This window comes from Dipodomys spectabilis, unplaced genomic scaffold (assembly GCF_019054845.1).
Source record: "Dipodomys spectabilis isolate Male_0828 unplaced genomic scaffold, ASM1905484v1 ptg000578l, whole genome shotgun sequence".
Lineage (NCBI taxonomy): Eukaryota > Metazoa > Chordata > Mammalia > Rodentia > Heteromyidae > Dipodomys > Dipodomys spectabilis.
Genome location: NW_024871255.1, coordinates 466,783 through 488,614, shown reverse-complemented (window position 1 = coordinate 488,614; position 21,832 = coordinate 466,783). Strand labels below are relative to the sequence as shown.

General features: G+C 56.0%; 1 protein-coding gene across 1 annotated transcript; it reads left to right on the top strand.

Annotated features, from left to right (window-relative positions):
* Positions 1-326: 326 nt before the first annotated feature.
* Positions 327-7,906, top strand: LOC122100482 (arylsulfatase L-like). The gene is made up of 11 exons (XM_042670889.1): positions 327-408; positions 742-882; positions 990-1,130; positions 2,100-2,222; positions 2,702-3,128; positions 4,142-4,278; positions 5,528-5,640; positions 5,683-5,704; positions 5,750-5,912; positions 6,686-6,807; positions 7,560-7,906. The coding sequence occupies exons 1-11, from the start codon at positions 327-329 to the stop codon at positions 7,904-7,906; spliced, it is 1,818 nt and encodes a 605-aa protein (XP_042526823.1).
* The last annotated feature ends 13,926 nt before the right edge of the window (positions 7,907-21,832 follow it).

The window sequence follows — 21,832 nt, the reverse complement described above, 5'->3', positions numbered from 1 at the left end:
TAGATCTTAGTGTCCTGGATGTTGGATATCAGGTCCCCAGATGTTAGATGTTAGTACCCCGGATGTTGGATATCAGATCCTCGGATGTGGGATGTTAGTGCCCTGGATGTTGGAGGACAGGTCCACGGATGTTAGATCTTAATGCCCCGGATGTGGGAAATCAGGTTCCCGGATGTTAGATGTTAGTGCTCCGGATGTTGGAGATCAGGTCCCCGGATGTTGGAGATCAGGTCCCCGATGTTGGAGATCAGGTCCCCGGATGTTGAATCTTACTGCCCCGGATGTTGGATATCAGGTCCCCGGATGTTACATGTTAGTACCCCCGGATGTTAGAGCTCAGTTCCCCGGATGTTCCACCAGGAGAACTGTATAGACATCTAGTGGACCCCAGGTCCCCGGATGTTGGATGTTAGGTCCCCAGATGTTGGAGTTCAATTCCCAGGATGTTAGATCTCAGTTCCCTGGATGTTGAAGATCAGGTCCCCGGATGTTGGATATCAGATCCCTGGATGTTGGATCTTAGTGTCCCAGATGTTGGAGACCAGGTACCCGGATGTTTGAGCTCAGGTCCCAGAGGTTGGATCTTAGTTGCCCGGATGTAGGCCCTCAGGTCCCCGGATGTTGGGCCTTAGATCCCCAGATGTAGGAGCCCAGTCCACAGATATAGAATCTTAGTACCCTGGATGTGGGATCTCAGGGCCCCAGATGTTGGATCTTAGATCCCCGGATGTTGGACCTCAGGTCCCCAGAGGTTGGATCTTAGTATCCCAGATGTGGGATCTCAGGTCCCCGGATGTTGGATCTTAGATCCCCGGATGTGGGATCTCAGGGCCCCGGATGTTGGAGTTCAGCTCCCGGATGTCAGAGATGAAGTCCCTGGATGTTAGAGCTCAGTGCCCCGGATGTTGGTGCTCAGTTCCCCGGATGTTGGGCATTAGATCCCCGGATGTTAGACCCCAGGTCCCCATATGTTCTTGGCTGTGACTCAGTTTCCCTCTCCCCCCACAGCACCCCGCACCTGGACGGCCTGGCCCGGGACGGCTTGCGGCTGACCCAGCACCTGGCGGCAGTGTCCGTCTGCAGCCTGAGCCGTGCGGCCTTCCTGACGGGACGCTACCCTGTGCGCCTGGGTTGGTATGGGGGGGTGGGACATCTGGGGAACGGAGGGAGCGGTGGGGGGGAGGTGGGGACAGGACATCCGGGGATCTGAGAGCCAACATCCGGGATACTAAGATCCAACATCCGTGGACCTGATATTCAACATCCGGGGAACTGAGCACCAACATCCAGGGCACTGAACTCTAACATCCAGGGACTTCATCTCTGACATCCGGGTTACTAAGATCCAACATCCGGGGATCTGAGCACAAACATCCGGGGCACTGAACTCTAATATCCGGGGACCTTATCTCTAACATCCATTGTACTAAGATCCAACATCCGGGGATCTGAGGCCTAACATTCTGGGAACTGAACTCCAAGATCCGAGGACCTGACATCCACCATCCGGGGTACTAAGATCCAACATCCGGGAACCTGAGCCCCAACATCCGGGGAACAGAGCTCCAACATCTGGGGATCTGAGGGCCAACATACCCGAATCTAAGCTCCAATATCCGGGGTTGTAAGACCCAACATCCAGGGAACTGAGCTACAACATCCGAGTAACTGAAGTCCAACATCTGGGGTCCTGATATCCACCATACAGGGCACTGAACTCCATCATCCGGGGATCTGAGGGCCAACATCCGGGATACTAACATCAAACATCCGGGGACCTGAGGTCCAACATCCAGGGAACTGAGGCTCAACATCTAGGGCACTGAGGTCCACTAGAGGGAGGGGAATATTACTCTGAGGATCTCAGGTTCAAATTCCTGAGACTCTGGGACTTCCCCCCTGAAACGCCAGGAAACCGGAAGTGATGCCATATTGGTTTCCCCCGGGGGCTCCCAGGGCTGGGGTCCTTTCCACCCGGGTGGGCAGGTCCCAGGCTATCCCAGACACAGCAGGCCTTCCCCCTGAAGGTGTTAGATGCCCCCTCCTGACCCGGGACGCCATCATCACTGACCTAGGGTCCTTCTCCTCTCTCTTGAAAGGCATGGTGACCACCAACGGGGCGCGCGTGCTGCAGTGGGCAGCCGTGTCGGGCGGGCTGCCCACCTCCGAGATCACCTTCGCCAAGATCCTGCAGGAGCAGGGATACGCCACCGGCCTCATAGGTAAGAGAGAAGTCATCCATCCACCAATCCATCCATCCACCCATCCCCCATCCATCCACCCATCCATCTATCCATCCACCCATCCATCCATCCATCCATCCATCCACCCATCCACCCATCCATCCATCCATCCATCCATCCACCCATCCATCCATCCATCCACTCATCCATCCATCCATCCACCCATCCACCTATTCATCCATCCATCCATCCATCCACCCACCCATCCATCCATCCACCTCCATCCATTCATCCATTCACCCACCCATCCATCCACCCATCCATCCATCCACCCACCCACCCATCCATCCACCCATCCATCCATCCACCCACCCACCCATCCATCCATCCATCCACCCATCCACCCATCCATCCATCCATCCATCCACTCACCCAACCATCCACCCACCCATCCATCCACCCATCCATGTACCCATCCACCTATCCATTCACTCGTCCATCCGTCTCTTCCCCTCCAGGCAAATGGCACCTGGGCCTCAACTGTGAGTCCCCCTCTGACCACTGCCAACACCCCCTGAACCACGGGTTTGACTCCTTCTTCGGGGTCCTCTTCACCCTGATGGGGGACTGCTTGCAAGAGGAGCCCTCAGAGAAGCGAGCGCGTCTGCAAGGGCCCCTGGACCTGGGGGCGCAGCTGCTGCTGCTTTCCCAGCTCTGCCTGGACTCTGGGAAGCTCACGGGCCTGCTGGGCCTGCGCTGGGTGCCCTGGGTGCTGGGCCCTGTATGTGGGGCCTTGCTCCTGGCCTGCACCTCCTGCCTCCTGGGTGTCTTCATCGTCCATGCCGACTGCTTCCTGATGAGGGATCACCAGGTCGTCCAGCAGCCTCTGAGGTTTGAGGCCAGCGCGGGGCTCTTCTTGCGGGAGGCTGAGGCCTTCATGCACAGGTCAGCCTGGCGTCGGGGAGGGGGACAGATGCCATCTACTAGATCTCTATAGTCAACTGGTAGACCTTAGATCCCCGGATGTACATCCAGTAGATCTCTATAGTCAACTGTCAACCTCAAATCCCCGAATGTTCCACTAGGAGATCTCTATAGGCATCTGGTAGACCTCAGATCCCCGGATGTACATCCAGTAGATCTCTATAGTCAACTGGTCAATCTCAAATCCCCGGATGTTCCATCAGTAGATCTCTATAGACATCTGGTAGACCTCAGATCCCCAGATGTACATCTACTAGATCTCTATAGTCAACTGGTAGACCTCAGGTGCCCAGATGTATATCCAGTAGATCTCTATAGGCAACTGTCAACCTCAAATCCTCTGGTAGACCTCAGATCCCCGGATGTACATCCAGTAGATCTCTATAGACATCTGGTAGACCTCAGGTCCCCAGATGTTCCATCTAGTAGATCTGTAGAGACATCTGGTAGACCTCAGATCAGACCATGATCGATTATTGGTAGTATTGATCAGATCATGATCGATTATTGGTAATAACTGATCAGATGATGTTCGATTATTGGTAATAACTGATTAGCTCATGTTCAATTATTGGTATTATCGATCAGATGATGTTCGATTATTGGTATTATCGATCACATCACAATCGAATATTGGTATTATTGATCAGATCCTGTTCGATTATTAGTAATATCTGATCAGCTCATGTTCTATTATTGGTCATATCGATCAGATGTTTGATTATTGGTAATAACTGATCAGATCTGTTCGATTATTGGTAATAACTGATCGGATCACGATCGATTATTGGTATTTTTGATCAGATCACTATTGATTATTGGTATTATCGATCACATCAGGATCGATTATTGGTAATATCTGATCAGATCAGGATCAATTATCGATCATCTGATCGATTATTGGCAATACCTGATCAGGTCGGTTATTGGTGAGGTTATTGATGAGGGGGGCGGGGTCTGACGTGGGTCCGCAGGCACCAGGCCAGCCCCTTCCTCCTTCTCGTCTCCTTCTTCCACGTCCACGTCCTGCTGGTCACCTCACCTGCCTTCCGGGGCCGCAGCGCGCACGGCGCTTACGGCGACAACGTGGAGGAGCTTGACTGGATGGTGGGTGAGTGCGGGGCGGCAGGAACTGAGGCACGGTGCTTGGGATGGGGGAAACTGAGGCACGGGGGTGGGGTGAGCGGGATAGGGAGACTGAGGCACGGGGACGGGGTGAGCGGGATAGGGAAACTGAGGCACGGGGGTGGGGTGAGTGGGTTGGGGGAAACTGAGGCACAGAGATGGGGTGAACAGGATGAGGGAAACTGAGGCATGGGAACGGGGTCAATGGATTGGGGTAAACTGAGGCATGGTGCACTTGGGTAAACTGAGGCACGGTGCATTTGGGTAAACTGAGGCACGGGGACAGGGTCAGTGTGTTGGGGATAAACTGAGGCATGGGGTTTGGGTAAACTGAGGCACGGTGCATTTGGGTAAACTGAGTCACTGGGCATGTTGGGAGTAAACTGAGGCAAGGTGCACTTGGGTAAACTGAGGCACGGTGCATGTTGGGTAAACTGAAGCTCGGTGCATGTTCAGGGTGAACTGAGGCACGGTGCATTTGGGTAAACTGAGGTACGGTGGATGTGGGTAAACTGAGGCCCGCATATAGGGGTAAACTGAGGGACGGTGCATGTTGTGTAAACTGAGTCACTGGGTATTGGGGTAAACTGAGGCACGGTGTATTTGGGTAAACTGAGTCACTGGGCATGTTGGGCAAACTGAGGCATGGTGCATGTTGGGTAAACTGAGTCACTAGGCATGTTGGGTAAACTGAGGCATGGTGCATGTTGGGTAAACTGAGGCACGGGGACGAGGTGAGTGGGTTGAGTAAACTGAGGCACCGGGATGGGGTAAACTGAGGCACGGGGACGGGGTCAGCGGGTTGGGGTAAACTGAGGCACGGTGCATTTGGGTAAACTTAGGCACGGTGCACTTGGGTAAACTGAGGCCCAAATATAGGGGTAAACTGAGGCACGGTCCACTTGGGTAAACTGAGGCAAAGTGCATTTGGGTAAACTGAGGCACAGTGCATGTTGGGGTTAAACTGAGGCACAGTGCATGTTGGGGGTAAACTGAGGCACGGTGTATTTGGGTAAACTGAGGCCCGGTGAGCGTTGGGGGTAAACTGAGGCACGGTGCCTGTTTGGTAAACTGAGTCACTGGGCATTGGGGATAAACTGAAGCACGATGGAAATTTGTAAACTGAGTCACAATGCATGTTGGGTAAACTGAGGCACGGTGCGTGTTGGGGGCAAACCGAGGCATGGTGGATGCTGGGGGTAAACTGAGGCACGGACCCATTTCCCCCCCCGCAGGGCGACTGCTGGCAGCGCTGGACGGCGCGGGGCTGGGGCGCCGTACCATCGTCTACTTCACGTCTGACCACAGTGCCTCGCTGGAGGCCCGGGCTGGGGCGCCCGCCTCGGGGGTTCCAACAGCATGCACCGAGGCTAGGGGAAAACTGAGGCAGGGTGGGCGGGGCCTCCCACGCGGCCCGACCCCTCCCCTTGACCTTTGCCCTTCGCCCCCCCTTGCAGGTGCCAAAGGCATGGGCAGCTGGGAGGGCGGCGTCCGGGTCCCTGGGCTGGTGTGCTGGCCTGGGACGCTGCCCGCAGGGCGCCTGGTGCCTGAGCCCACCAGCCTCATGGACCTGTTCCCCACCGTAGTGCGCCTGGCCCGGGGCTGGGTTCCGGCGGACAGGTAGGAGTTCGCCGGCCTGCGTCCCCACGGGGTGGAGGAGAAGGGGGGTCATCCGGGGCCTCTGGGATCCCGAGCGGGGGAGGCTGAGGCCTGCACATCCGGGTCTCTGGTTGCTCAGAAGCCTGCACATCCGGGTCTCTGAGGGCTCAGACCTGCACATCCGGGTCTCTGGGGCTCAGGAGCCTTTACATCCGGGTAACTAAGGGCTCAGGCCTGCAAATCTGGGCCTCTGAGCACTCAGAAGCCTAGACATCTGGGTCTCTGAGGACTCAGGCCTTCATATCCGGGTCTCTAAGGCATCAGGGCTGCACATCCAGGTCTCTGAGTACCTAGGCCCAGGTCTCAGGCCTGGACATCCGGGTCTCTGAGGGCTTAGGCCTGCACATCTGGGTCCCTGAGGGCTCAGAAGCCTGCACATCTGGGTCTCTGGGATCTCAGGCCTGCACATCCGTGTCTCTGGGGGCTCAGAAACCTGGACATCCGGGTCTCTGGGATTTCTGGCCTGCACATCTGGGCCTCTGAGCGCTCAGAAGCCTGCACATCTGGGTCTCTGAGTGTTCAGGAGCCTGGACATCCGGGTCTTGAAGGCCTCTGAAGCCTGCACATCCAAGTCTCTGAGGGCTCAGAAGCCTGCACATCCGGGACTCTAAAGGCTCAAGCCTTGACATCCAGGTCTCTGGGATCTCTGGCCTGCACATCCGGGTCTCTGGGGGCTCGGGCCTGCACATCTGGGTCTCTGAGCGCTCAGAAGCCTGCACATCCAGGTCCCGCAGGGAGGTGGAAGGCCGGGACCTGATGCCCGCGCTGCTGGGGATGGCGCAGGCCGCAGGCCACGACTTCCTGCTGCACTACTGCGAGGCCCGGCTGCACGCCGTGCGCTGGTTCAACCACCCAAGTGAGTGCCTTGACCTCCGCTGGGCCCCGGGGCGGGGGAGGGAGCTGCATGCATGCGTGCAGGGACCCGGATGCAAGGCCTGGGGGTGGGAGACCTGGATGTGGGAATCCCCGGATGTGGGAATCCTGGGATGTGAGGACCTGGATGGAAGGCATGAGATGGGAATCCCCGGATGTAAGGTCCCGGATGTGAAGTCCCCGATGGGAATTCCCGGATGTGAGGTACTGAATGAGAATCCCTGGATGTGAGGCCCCGGATGTGGGAATCCTGGGATGTGAGGACCTGGATGGAAGGCATGAGATGGGAATCCCCGGATGTGAGGCCCCGGATGTGAGGTCCCAAATGGGAATCCCTGGATGTGAGGTCCCAGATGAGAATCCTTGGATGTGAGGCCATGGATGTGAGTCCCCAGATGTGAGGTCCCACATGTGAATGCACGGATGTGGGGCCCCGGATGTGAATCCCCGGATGTGAAGCCCCAGATGTGAATCCCCGGATGTGAAGCCCCGGATGTAAGGTTCTGGATGTGAGGTCCCGGATGTGAATTCCCGGATGTGAGGTCCGAGATGGGAATCCCCGGATGTGAATACCCACATGTGAAGTCCTGGATGGGAATCCCCGGATGTAAGGTTTTGCATGTGAATGCCCGGATGTGAATCCCTGGATGTGATGTTCTGGATGTGAATTCCCGGATGGGAATCCCCGGATGTGAGGCCCTGGATGTTACTCCTTTCTCCCCCCACCCCCCGCAGGCCGCACGGTGTGGAAGCTGCACTTCGCCACTCCGCGCTCCGACTCGCCGGGCTCGGGCACCTGCCTCGGTTTCCCTGCCTGTGCCTGCTCGGGGCGGCGAATGACCCGCCACCTGCGGCCACTGCTCTTTGACCTGACGGCGGACGCGGGGGAGACCTGCCCGCTGCAGGGCCCGATGGCGACGCGCAGACGCGTGGAGGCCGCGGTGGCCCGGATGCTGCGCACGCGCCGCCCCCTCATGGCCCCGCCCCTCGCCCCTGCACACAACACCTGGAGCCCGTGCCTGCAGCCCTGCTGCGCGCCCAGACCGCTCTGTGCCTGCGACCACCTGATCCCCGACTTCTGACCCTGACCCGACCCCCAACCCCCAACTTCCCTGGGGCTATGGCAGATCCTGGCCTGCGCCTTCTCACATCCGGGGACTCACATCCGGGTATTAAACATCCAGGTATACTCAAATACAGAGATTCCCACATCCGGGGATTCCCACATACAGACTCTCACATCCAGGGATTCCTACATCCGGGGATTCTCACATCCAGGGATTCCTACATCCGGGGATTCTCACATCTGGGGATTCTCACTTCTGGTGACACATCCGGGAATTCCCGGGGATGTATTTACACATCCGGGGAATCCCACATCCGGGGACTTTTACACCCGGGGATTCTCACAACCAGAGACTCTCACATCCGGGGACTTTTACATCCGGGGATTCTCATATCCAGAGACTTTCACATCCGGGGATTCCTACATACAGACTCTCACATCCAGAGATTCTCACATCCGGGGATTCTCACATCCAGAAATTCTCACATCCAGAGATTCCCACATCCGGGGATTCTCATATCCAGGGATTCCCACATCCGGGGATTCTCAGACCAGGGAATTCCCACATCTGGGGAAATCTCACATCCAGAAACTCACATCCGGGGATTCCCACATCTGGGGATTATCGCATCCAGGGATTCTCACATCTGGGGATTCCCACAGCCGGGGATTCTCACATCCGGGGATTCCCACATCTAGAGATTCCTACATCCAGGGATTGTCACATCCAGGGACTTTTACATCCAGAGACTCTCACATGCGGGGATTCTCACATCTGGGGAACTCTTACATCTGGGGATTTTCACATTCAGAGAGTCTCCCATCTGGGGATTCTCAGACCCAGGGATTCCCACATCCGGGGACTCTCACATCCTGAGCCTCTCATCCTGGACCTCCACCTTGGGCCTCCCATCCGGGGCCTTTCCCCAGCCTCCCATCCGGGGCCCTCTCACATCCGGGCCTATGTCCTCTAACTTCTCACACAATAAAACCTCGTGAGCACGGCACCGCACGGCAGGGTCAGGGGTCACCGGGGTCAGAAGCCGGGCACTGGTCCTGCCTTCCATTTCAGGTCATTTCCGGTTGATGCTAGGATACAGGGCTGGTCCTGCCTTCCATTTCAGGCCACTTCTGGTCGTTGCTAGGGTAGAGGACTAGTCCTACCTTCCATTTCAGGTCATTTCCGGTCATTGCTAGGGTATAGGACTACTCCCACCTTCCATTTCAGGTCATTTCTGGTGGTTGCTAGGGTATTGGACTAGTCCCGCCTTCCATTTCAGGCCATTTCCGGTGGTTGCTAGGGTATTGGACTATTCCCGCCTTCCATTTCAGACCATTTCCGGTGGGTTGCTAGGATACAGGCTTGGTCTCGCCCTCCTCCAGGACATCCCACCACCTAGATTCACACCTGATTGGCCTATTCCATGAAAGCCCCGCCTTCACTTTCCTAATTCACTTGTCATTGGTCCAGCTGTAAGACACGCCCTTTAGCCCCCCCACAAATCCAACTCGCTGCTGATTGGACCTCACACGACAGTCCTGCCCCTAACTACCTGAACTTGGATTCAGATTGGCCCAGTGGGATTGGAGACGTGGGGTACCCGGATGGTGGACCACTCTAAGGGGAGGCAGTGGTTGCGTGGATGGATGGGTGGATGACCAGGCCTGCGACCTCTTCCCCTTCTGTGCCTGTCCCAGGGGACCCCAATGACCTCTCCAGGGATTGACCCAGATGGGCCTATAGCTCCTTATGGCGGTAGGATAAGTCGAGGTCGGAGGTCTGTGTCTCCCTAGGCCTAGGATGCATTGCACCTGCACGGCATCCGGGTCTTCCCTGGAGGGAGGGACCCATTGGCTTCCCCGGGGACTCCTCCAGCCACGCCCCCTGCTCTGATTGGCTGACACGCCTGTCTCTCCCTCCTTTGGCCCCGCCCAGGGAAGCTGGGGGTCCAGTCCCGCCTCTTCCTTGGGTGATATTGAAAGGCAGGGCATGCTGTCCATCATCCCTGTGTCCCGCCCCCTGCCAAGCCAATAGCTGGAGAGTCGATATGTGTGAAGCCACGCCTCTTCATGGCTAGCTCTATGAACGCTGTGGGTGCCCATCACCCAGAGGTCCTGCCCACTAGTGAATGTATGGGCTCAAGGGCTGTCCTTCACTTCCAGGTCCCGCCTCCTAGCTGTTGGAAGGCCATAGAGGCTCTTTGTCACCTCCAGGCCCCGTCCAATGGCTGTTGAAAGGCCACAGGGGCTGTCTGTCTCCTCCAGGTCCCGCCCCCTGGCTGTTGTGTGGACATTTGTCCTCTCTGTCACCTTCAGACCATGCCCCCTTGTTGTATAATCCTGTGTCCTGTCTGTCACCTTCAGGCCACGCCCCCTTGTATTATCAAGTGTCCTGTCGACTTCAGGCCACTCCCCTTGCAATTAGATGGCCACACAGGGTGTCATTTACCTCCAGGCCCCTCCTCCTACTCCGTCTTATGTCCTGTCAAGCCGAAGTCCCGCCCACAAGTGACTGACTGGACACTCTAGCTGTCCATCACCATCCTGTCCCGCCCTGCGCCTGTCTCCACACTGAGTAGGCCCCAGAGGGGAAGGGAAACGCTGCCTGGGCGCACGCAACGCGCATGTGCGGGAAGTGGTTCCAAAGAGGCGGAGCCTGCGCATGCGCTATGGAAAGATGGGCGGGGCAGACAGGCCTGACAGTGCGCATGTGTACTTTACGTTGATTTTATTCGTCCCTCCCCCCCAGGCTCCTTCTTACGCTTCCGCTTCGGCTGGCTGCTGGAGGCCCCGGGTTCGAATCCAGCCTCACACTGGGGCGGGGCCTGGGGGCGAGGGGAGGCACAGGCTACAGCCCCCGCGGGGGATCATGGGAGGCTTCGCCCCACGCCCCCCCTCATCCGGGCACCCTGGGAGGGGGCAGTTCCCACCTGCATTCCGGCCCGCAGCCCGGAAGCAGTGTCTGCAACCTCCAGATTAGAAGTAGGTGATGGCGGTGCTCACTAGGGCCACGACCACCACGGACACAACAGGGGACACGAGGCAGGCCAGCGTGCTGCCTTTAGGGGGCGGAACCGGAAATTGGGGGGAGAACACACCCAGGAAGGGGGTGGGGCGTCCCCCTGCAGCTTCTGGTCGGGAAGTGTCCGGAAACAGGAAGCGAGCCAAGGCGAAGGGGGCGGGACAAGGGTGCCTGACCGGAAGTGCTATCACAGCCGTGACAGGAAGTGTCCATGAACAGGGACAGGAAGTGCCCCTAGTCAAGACCGGAAGTTCTTGTGTACTAGGGACTGGAAGTCTCCATAGTCAAGACCAGAAGTTCTTGTATACTAGGGACCGGAAGTCCCCATAGTCAAGACCTGAAGTTGTTATATACTAGGGACTGGAGGTCTCCACAGTCAAGACCAGAAGTTCCTACACACTAGGGACCGGAAATGCCCTTCCAATCAGGACCAGAAGTGCCCTTCCCATCAGGACCGGAAGTTTCTATATACTAGGGACCGGAAGTCCCCAGTCAGGACCAGAAGTTCCTATATACTAGGGACCGGAAATCTCCACAGTCAAAACCGCAAGTCCCCATAGTCAATACCAGAATTTCTTATACACTAGATACAGGAAGTTCCTCTACACTAGGGACTGGAAGTGCCCTTCCAATCAGGATCGGAAGTTCCTATACACTAGGGACCAGAAGTGCCCTTCCAATCAGGACCAGAAGTTCCTGTACACTTGGACTGGAAGTCCCCATAGTCAAGACCAGAAGTTGTTATATACTAGGGACCAGAAGTCTCCACAGTGAAGACCGGAAGTTCTTACACACTAGGGACCGGAAGTCCCCATAGTCAGGACCGGAAGTTCATATACACTAGGGACCAGAAGTCCTCAGTCAGGACCGGAACTTGTTATATACTAGGGACCGGAAGTTCCCAATCAGGACTGGAAGTTCTGATACTCTGGACCAGAAGTTCACATACTGTCAGGAGCGGAAGTTCTCATGCAGACTGGAAGTCCCAATACACACCTGGGTCCAGATCAGGAGGGGACCGGAAGTGGGGCGGCCGAGGGTGCAGGACTTACCCTGGAGGGTCTCCGTGGATCACGTGTTCGTCGCCAGCACCTGGGGTGGAGGAGGAGGAGAGACGCAGCCCTGGGAGCTCGGCCTCCACATCCGGGTCCTTACATCCGGGTCCCTACATCAGGGTACCCACATCCAGGTCCCTACATCCGGGATCCCATGTCTGGGTCTCCACATCCGGGTCTCTACATCCAGGAATCCACACTGGGGTCTCCACATCCGGGTCTCTACATCCAGGTCTCCACACTGGGGTCTCCACATCTGGGTCTCTACATCCAGGCTTCCACATCCGGGTCCCTACATCCAGATTCCCATGTCTGGGTCCCTACATCTGGGTCCGTAAATCCGGGCCTCCACACTGGGTTCCCTACATCCAGGCTTCTACATCCGGGCCTCTCCATCCCCAGCCTCCACATCCGGGCCTCCCCCCTTCCATGTCCTCACCTCCTGTGCCTGGCGGGGGTTGGGGCTGGGGTTGAGGCTGGCGTCGGGAGGTAGATGTCTGCGGGAAGAGAGAGAGTGAGGGAGGATGGAGGCCGGCCTCCCCCTTCCCCTTACCCCCCTCCTTCCCCTGACCCCTGACTCCCCCTGACCCTCCCTGACCCCGCTCACCTCCATCCCTACCCGGGGATCACGGCCTGGGCGGGTCAGGCAGCTGTGGGTACAGCCCTGTGTGCCAGGAGTGGGCCGTACCTCAGTTTCCCCACCCTGGGTGGGCCTGGTGTGTGTGTGGGAGGACCCCACTCATCCGAGATGGGCTTCGGGGTGGGATCTGCAGGCGAAGAGAGAGAGGGTGGTGACCCCTGACTTCCCCTGACCCCCCCAACCCCTGATCCCAAGGCCTCAGGGGGTGGCAAAGGGTCACATGGGATTCAGGCCCACAGCTGGATCAAGGCCCCACGTGAGGCCTAGCGCCCAGGGTGAAGTCATGGGGGGGGAAAGGTGAGAGGTCAGGACTCACCGGGGTCATCCAGGGCGTCGGCGAGGTCAAAGTCTGCCTGGCCTGAGGGTGGAAGAGGACAGTTGTTGGGGACAGACGTATGGATGGGGAGACAGATAGACACAGAAACGAACAGACAGACCGAGAGGATGACATACGGACAGACAGACAGACAAGGGATGGACAGATGATCAAGACAGGACAGACAGATGGACAGACAGAAGAAGCAGATGGACAGCCAGGTGGACAGACAGACCAAGAGGCAGACAGACAGAGAGGAAGACAGATGGACAGAGAGGAGACAGACAGACAGACACAGGACAGACAGACCCAGACAGAGAGACTGAGAGGCAGACGGACAGACAGACAGACAGACCAAGAGGATGACACATGGACAGATAGACAGACAGACAGAGCCAGAGACAGATGGACAGACAGACAATGAGACAGACAGAGAGGAGATGGACAGACAGAAACATGGACACACACACACGGACAGACACACGGACAGGCAGGGGCCCAGACACAGACTGACCTGCAGACAGATAGAGACAGACAGATGTAGAGACTGAGGGACAGACAGACAGACAAGGGATGGACGGATGACCAAGACCGGATGGACAGACAGACAGGAGAAGCGGATGGGCATCTAAGTGGACAGACAGACCAAGAAGAAGACAGACAGACTGCGAGGAGACCGACAGACAGACAGACTGAGAGGAGATGGACAGACCGACAGAAGCAGATGGACAGAGACACAGACAGACAGACTGAGATGCAGACGGACAGACAGACAAAAAGGAAGACAGATGGACAGAGAGGAGACAGACAGACGTAGAGGCAGGCAGACAGACATAGACAGACCAAGAGGAGATGGACAGACAGACAGACCCAGAGAGAGACAGACCGACACAGACAGACTGACTGACGGACAGATGGACAGATGGACAGACAGACCCAGAGACAGACAGACAGACAGGGACACAGACAGACTGACAGATGGACAGATGGACAGACAGACAGACAGACCGAGAGGAGACGGACAGACAGACAGACAGACAGACACAGAGACACACAGGCCAACAGGACAAGGCCCCGGCTTCCAACAACCTGGACCAGCCTGAAAATCCACCGCCACCTCCCCACCCCACAACCCCAGCCCAGCCCCGGGCCCTGATGGGGGGGAACCCGAAACCACCAGGAGAGGAGAGGGGGACACTAGAAACCACCAAAGAGGGGAGAACTACAAACCACCAAACTGAGGAGAGAACTAGAAACCACCAAACAGGGGAGAACTAGAAACCACCAAAAAGGGGGGAACTAGAAACCACCAAAGAGGGAGAACTAGAAACCACAAAACTGGGGGGGAAGTAGAACCACCAAGGTGGGGGAACTAGAAACCACCAAGGGGGAGAGAAACCACCAAGGAGGGGGGAACTAGAAACCACCAAGGGGGGAGAACTAGAAACCACCAAGGAGGGGGAACTAGAAACCACCAAACGGGGGGAAGTAGAAACCACCAACCACGGGGAGAGAACTAGAAACCACTTAACTGGGGGAGAGAACTAGAAACCACCAAGGAGGGGGAACTAGAAACCACCAACCAAGGGGAGAGAACTAGAAACCACCAAACGGGGGGAACTAGAAACCACCAACCAGAGGGAGAGAACTAGAAACCACCAAGGAGGGACAACTAGAAACCACCAAAGAGGGGGAACTAGAAACCACCAAGGGGGGGGACTAGAAATCACCAAGGGGGGAGAACTAAAAACCACCAAAGAGGGTGGGGGGACTAGAAACCACCAAGGCCTCACCTCAGCCTCCTGGGCCCAGGCCGCAGAGCAGGGCGGCCAGCAGCAGCAGCAGCAGCGCAGGTCCTCCTTGAAACCTACAAGGCTATGGTCAAAGTCACCCTAAGCAGGAAAGTCCTAGAAACCCCTGTCCAACTTCAGTGCCAACAAAGCCAGAAGTAGAGCCGTGTGGCTCCAGTGGTAGAGGGCTAGCCTTGAGCAAAAGCAGCTCATGGACTGTGCCCAGATCCTGAGTTCAAGGTCTGGGACTGGCAACAAACAGACATACACAACAATCTGTGCAGCCATCCAGCTAAAGCATGTCACCCTCTTGTCCCCAGCTGAATTGGACAGAGTTCCCTGGGAAAGGGGCTGGGGGAGCCACTGTCATCTTGACTCTGCCCATTCTGCCTGCATCACAGGATTCTGGCCACACCATTAGTTCATGGTTCTTTCTGACCAAAGGGATACAAGAATGGTGGCCATGCCCACATTCCATGTTGCCTGGTAGATGGACTAGGCTCTGTTAGAACACTCGGAGGCTGAGATCCACAGGGGAAAATCCTGCCACAGGAGTGTGTGCCAGCTGCAGGCACCCCCTGGCCAACCCAGCAGCTCAGTGCCAGACTGAGCTGGAGCCACAGGCCCTCTGCCCCATGAGCTGCCACCACAGCATGCGTGGGGATGGGAAGCAGGACACATGGGCATCTGAGAAGAAAATCTGCTTTGTCCATGACCTGCCTGATGAGGTAGACTTCCAGAGTCCAGCAGGTGAGCTCCCCCATTGATGCAGCCAGCTGTTGGCACACATCCAAATCATCGAGGAGTCCCTCATGGTGTGTAAAGAGCAGATGTTGGTCCTGAATGACCTGTGTTGGGAGAAAGCCCAGTGCATGCACTTGCTGTCCCAGGAGAAGATGGAGAGGAGGAGAGTGCTGCAGGAGCTGCTGTCACTCATCGCAAGGGAAGGCACAGACAGCAGTCTCAAGATGCCAGCACAGGCTGAACTCCCCACCACCAGCACTGCTTCAGACACCTCAGGGACTGTGGTGGGTGAAATGAGGGAGGAGCAGAAAGGTTTTGAAGAATTGCAACTTGAAAACAGCATGGAAACTGCCAGAGGAGAGGTCAGCTTCCTGACCCCATAGTGGACTCCCTCAAGGAGCACATCCTGCGCCAGATGCCGCACATCCAGATCCGCCCACAGCTCCCAGGCTCAGGGGAGGCGTGTTCCCTCACTTTCTCTTGTAGACTGATGCGGATGATGACTCTCTATGTGACATACTGACTCTCAAAAGCCTTGGCAGCCACCAGAAGTAGGTGGCCAGGTGGGTTTCTCTCAGGCCTCCATCAGCCGGGTGATGGGAAGGTTAAACTGGGGGTCGGGTAAGGCAGAAGCTGCCGGGAGGTGAGCCAAACTCAAGAGATATCTAATGGCCCATTGGTGGCCAGGAAAGAGGCCCATGTTATGCTTATCACAAAGAATAAATTGTTTTCAAACAAAATAAAAAGCCTTCAACAAAGATTTGTTCTTCCGGCCCTGGGGCTTGAACTCAGGGCCTGGCCATTGTCCTGAGCTCTTTTTGATCAAGACTGGCACTCTACAAGTTGAGCCCCACCTCCCTTTCCAGCTTTTTCTGTGTGGAATAGATCCCAGGGCTTCAGGCATGCTAGGTGACCACTCTACCACTGAGCCACATTCTCAGCTAGGATGATTCTCCCCACTCCCAAACCCATATGACCATTCCTCAGATAAATAGGAAGTAGGTGGTGGTGTATGCATCAAACACCTAGGCCAGCAGCCACCAGGCTTAGTGGGGAAAAGATTGTAGTGTAGAAATCTCTGATTTTGCATGCACGTGGTGTGTGTGTGTGTGTGTGTGTGTGTGTGTGCGCGTGCGTGTGTGTGTGTGTGTGTGTGTGTGTGTGTGTGTGTGTGTGAACTCAGGGCCTAGGCTCTATCCCTGAGTTTTCTTGCTCAAGGCTAGTGCTCTGCCTCTTGAGCCACAGCCTCACTTGCTTTTCGATGGTTAATTGTAGGTAAGAGTCTCAAGGACTTTCCTTTCCAGGGTGGCTTTGAATCATGATGGGGGCCCCCAAGGAAGCAAGAGTAAACACAACTCTCAAATACTATCCCTATGGTGGGCTACTCCTGCACCCTGGGGGCCAGATGTGAGACATGTGGCCCCGTGCCATCATTCTCTAGAGTTCACTTTGAGGAAGTGACCAGGACCAAGCTGACTTTTGCTCACCCTGATTGCTCATGCCAGAGCAGGTCTGTTCCACCCTAGGCCAAGAGAGCTCCAGGAGGCCCGGCTTACCAGGGACACAAAAAGGGAGAAGTCAGCTCCAGGCTGAGCTAAGAGCCTTTGCCTACATATACCCCAACTTGGCCTTACTTATCACTATAAGACCTGTCAAAGAACAACCCCCCAAAACAAAATTGGAGCTGTGCCTCCAAGTGGTAGAGCTCTAGCATTGAACCAAAGAGCTCAGGGACAGGGCCCACAAGCTTTGAGTTCAAGACCCCCAGCTGACCTTCCCCCATAAAACACAGGTTGTCTAACTGTGAACTAGTAGGATTTGTGAAGTGTTTCTGAAGAATGGTGATACTGAAGAAAGCACCCTAATTCTAATGACAGCTGAACTTGTGACATACACCTATGTGCTGAGTCCTTCACAGGGCGCTATTTGCTGGGTCCTTCCCACATGGGGGTTTTGTGCTGAGTTCTCAAAAAGATTTGGTGAGTCATCCGAAAGGGTTCTATATGCTGAGTCCCTGAGAAGAGTGGGCTGTCCTGGGTTTTTCAAAGGGTGCTGTGTGCTGAGTCCATTACACAACGTACTGTATGCTGAGTCCTTCAAAAACTGTGGTGAGCTACTGCATCCCAAAGGGTCCTGCTATGTGCTGAGCCCTTGCGAAGAGAGGGATGAGGTGAGTTTTTTGAGTGCTGTGTGCCGAGTCCTTTACACAGGGTGCTCTGTACTGTCCTTCAAATGGTGCTGTGAGCTGAGTGCTTCCACAGTGTGGTATGTGCTGAGTCCTTCAAAATTGTTCTATGTGCTGAGTTTTTCGAAGGGTGTTGTGCACTAGATGTTTTACACAGGGTGCTTTATGCTCAGCCCTTCAAAGGGTGCTGTGTGCTGAGTACTCTACCCAGCATACTACATGCTGAGTCCTCAAAGGGAGCTGTGTGCTGAGTCCTTTACACAGGGTGCTTTGTGCTGTTTTTTGGAAGTGTGCTGTGTGCTGAGTCACCCCAAAGGGTGCTACGTTCTGAGTCCTTGAGAGATAGTTATCCCCAACACTCACACACACACAAGTACAAACACACATACACACACAAATTTCACCATGCACCTGCTTGGTGTGTGGAGTGGAGGGGGATGGAGGAGAGTCTCCTCCAGCGGTGGGGCTGAGGGGAGATTCGATCCCCCGGGCAAGTACTGGGGGTGGGGGGGAATGCTGAGTTGAGGTAAGGCTGCAATTGCCATGGTCTAGGAACCTCAGGGCCCAGTCAGGGCTGCAATTGTGGCCAGGGCTGGGGGGCGGGGCCCAGGGGAGGAGTGGGCGGGGCTCAGGAGCGCACTTTGGTGGCAGCAATGGCCAGGGGCCCAAGGGGGCTAGGGCATGTGCACAGCAGGGGCGGGGTGGCCCAGGAGAGGAGTATGGGGCAGAAAGAGAGCTGGGAGAAGAGTGAGCATGAGCACAAGCACCAGTGGAGATGGCTTCAGTGGCTGGCGGCTGCTCAGATCATAGCGTGGGTCCTGGCTGGTTGCATAGAGCATGTGGAGCCTTCATGGCAGGCCATGGCCGCGCGTAGCCCCTGCAGCAGCCATGGCGCCCCTGAGTCTGAGGTCCCAGTTCGGGGAGCAAGGCAGAGTCAGCAGCTGCTGAGGCAGAGGCGGTAGCCACAGGGGACAAGGCCACTGAGGGGGCTGCAGCCGCTGAGGAGAAGGAGCAGAGGCTGAGAGCTGCCCCACCGCGCGCCAGCAGACGCCCCCGCCCCTTCCCAGCAGTGCTGCATTTCAAACGTGCTGCAGGCTCGGACTGGTGGAGCCTCTTGCAGTCACCTGGTGGAGATGGCGCACCCCTGTCTGGCTTGTGGCCCTGACTTGGTCCCGGCCCCAGGCCCTCAGACTCAGGGTGCGCACCCAGAGTCGCAGCCTACAGTTTCTTCCAGCAGCACACGTGAGTGGCCGCCCTGCGGGCCAGCACCTCATGTGACTCCTGCACCCTGTGACTCCACCACTCTACCCCTTCCCCCACAACCCCCGCAGACCCGGAACTCAGCCTCTCGCCTCCCCTCTCCTGTCCTGCCTGCACCTCCCCAGCACCCCACAGTCCGCCCTGGCTCTGCCACAAATGCACCCCAGGGGTGGAGGTTGGAGCTGGGTGTCGACTTGAGGATCCCACCCCCATCCCTAGCGTCCAGTGTCCCATGAAAATGGGAGCTGCAAGGATGGGTGAGGAGCACCCATCCAGGGACACCACAGAGCCCCTGGCTGGAGCAGTGGGAGCCACACAGCCATGCATCTGCACCCTTCCTCTCCCTGGTAAGAACCTGTGGCTTTAGTCAGAGGTGGGAGCAGCACCTCCACACCTGCCTTCTTAGGTCTTTTCCTTTTTGCTGGGGAGGGAGGTGTTGGATAAAGAAGATAGGCCCCTCCCTTGCTGTGTGAGCCCTTGTCTTCTGTGCTCAGTCACCCTTTCACCTTAGGACATTCCCAGAAGAGCCCACTAGAGAGGTGAGGGCACTGGGGTCAGATAGAAGGTGGATATTTGGGAGAAATACACACCCCTTCTGACAGACATACACCCAGCCTGTACCCCCAACCCCAGCTGTCAACAGTTCTGACTGGGTGATCACATTTCCCAGCTCTGCCAGCTTCTGCTAGTGCTCCCAGTCCATCTGGTCTTCTCGTCCTCCCCAAGATCTGCCAAGTCGCCCCGAAGTATATAGGCTTAAAGTAGGGAGTCTATCCATGTATATAGCCTTTAGAACCCCATCAAAGTCCCCAACAATGCCCCCACCCCAGGTCAGACACCTCTCTGGAGGCACCATGACCCCCTGCTTTGTTTTCTGTCCAGGCTCTGAGGACCCACATGTCTCAGGACTCCTTCACCCAGCATCCTGGCCTAGGGTTTTGGTGAATGGGGAGTCAAGGCTGGTTGTTCCCAAGGGGAAGAGTCTGACCCTGGAGAAACGGGGAGGCAGGGTGGTTCTACATTATTAGAGCATTGTTCCCCTTGGGTGGTTGCCCCTGGTTCTGACAAGGGAACCCCTGTATTCAAGCTGGTACATTGCTCAGATGAGAAACAAACTCCGGAGAGGCACTGCTCTGAGTCTGTGTTTGCTTGTGTGTGTGTGTGTGTGTGTGTGTGTGTTTGTTGGGAGAGCAAGGAGGATGAGAACAATGAAAATATATTTAAGTCACCATGTCTAAAAAGAGCAAAAGCATTTTATTTGTTGTTCTTTTTTCATTAATGCCCAGTAGGAGACCAGCCACAATTTTTGTTTTCTCTTTCACCGTTTCATGGCTCCTTTAGGGAAGATTTCAGTAGAGGTTCCTTTCCACCTCTTTCTTCCCCTTTCCTGCAGCCCACAGTAACTGCTGGGCCTGCGTGGGTCTCCCCTGGGAGGCTTGTGTGAACCACAGACCAGTGTGGACACCTGCTCTTCGGTCTTCAGCCAGAAGGCTCATGAGGCTACTGTGATCACAGCCGCACTCTTCCAGCCAGCCAGTCTGCTCTGGTGTGTATAGTTGGAGCTAATTCAAGGTTGGGAAGGAGTCTGCCAAACATAAATAGGGAACGAAATGAGAGGTAGTAGGGCAGGGGCTGTGAAGCTAAGAGGGTCTGGGAAGTTATGATCAGTGTGACATGGCAGATGGTTCACCACGACCGAGGATGAGAGGGGAATCTTACCCAGGGTATTGACGGTGTACGTGGGCATCATGGCATGGGGCTCCAGGCCCCCAATGGTGGCATGGATTCCCTCCAGGGGCAGTGCACTGGTGGGCAGTCCTCCCTGGAGTCCTGCAGACTCCAAGCTGTGTCCCTCTTGGGCTGTTTCCAGCTGCGCAATGGTAGGCAAGTATGTTCCCTCTGCTGGAGACTACTTGGGATCAGGACATGACAGTTAGCTAGGGCTCTCTGAATGCCATTTTCTATAACCTGCTGTAGGCTGTCTGGAAGGAAAAGGGGACCACTAACTATGGAACCCTTTAAGTTCGATTGGGACATGTGAAATGCCAGCTTTTCCAGGGTTTTTTCTTGAAGCTGGCAATTTCTAACTAATGCTTGGGATTCTGGGTCAAATTAGATGGATCATTTCAGCTACCAAATAATGACGTTCAAAGCAGCACAAGCAGAGTTCCCTAGCCAGATGGCCTCCTGCTATGAACGTCGTGCCTTGACTGCCTTTCTCCGGCAGCTGCCGATTCTTCTCCAGCTCTCTCTAGGGTGACCACCACAGTTGAGGATGTTGTGGGGAGCAGAGATTCTGACTTCGCCATCTGCAGCCTACTAGCTGTGTGTAGAGACAATTCCCAGGACCTGTCCTGGACTCTGGGAAATTCAGAGACCTGGGATGCCTCAGGGATCCTATCTCTGGAACATGAAACTTGGGGACCGGATATGGTGGACCATCCTGTCTGGCCCCAGGGAGTGGAGAGGAGGCCTCTTGAGCCAGGCTTTCACCTCAGGGCAACCTTGTTCACAGCTGAGTGGGGAATTGAGTGCCACAGAGCTGGTCAGCCGCTGGACAGAGATCCTTGAGAAGATAGGCATCCCAGAGGCCCTGGAATCCAGTGAGTACATCATGGCTCATGTCCTTAGAACCAAAACAGTTAAGTGCGGTGGCACCAAGAGGGTGGGAAGAGGGAGGAGGGAGAACTGTTTGAGAGCTACATCAGGCTTTACCCCCACCCAGGATGCTTACCTGAATTGGATGGGACTTTTCTGTAGTATTGTCATAGACAGATGCTCATTCACCAACAAACCGTTACAGTGTTTGCCAGGTCCTGGGGGGGCGGGGGGAAGGGGAGGGGATCATACACGATGAAAGATTCCAGTTCTGGTTCCACAGCACATGAAGAAATCTTGGTTTGAGCTGGATGCTGGTGCCTCACACCTGT

Coding starts and splice junctions, on each gene's coding strand:
- LOC122100482 (XM_042670889.1), top strand. CDS start 327: ATGTTAGAGCTCAGTTCCCCGGATGTTCCACCAGGAGAACTGTATAGA. Junction 883..989: donor CAGAGATGAAGTCCCTGGAT/GTTAGAGCTCAG, acceptor GCTGTGACTCAG/TTTCCCTCTCCCCCCACAGC. Junction 5,913..6,685: donor GGCTGGGTTCCGGCGGACAG/GTAGGAGTTCGC, acceptor CAGGTCCCGCAG/GGAGGTGGAAGGCCGGGACC.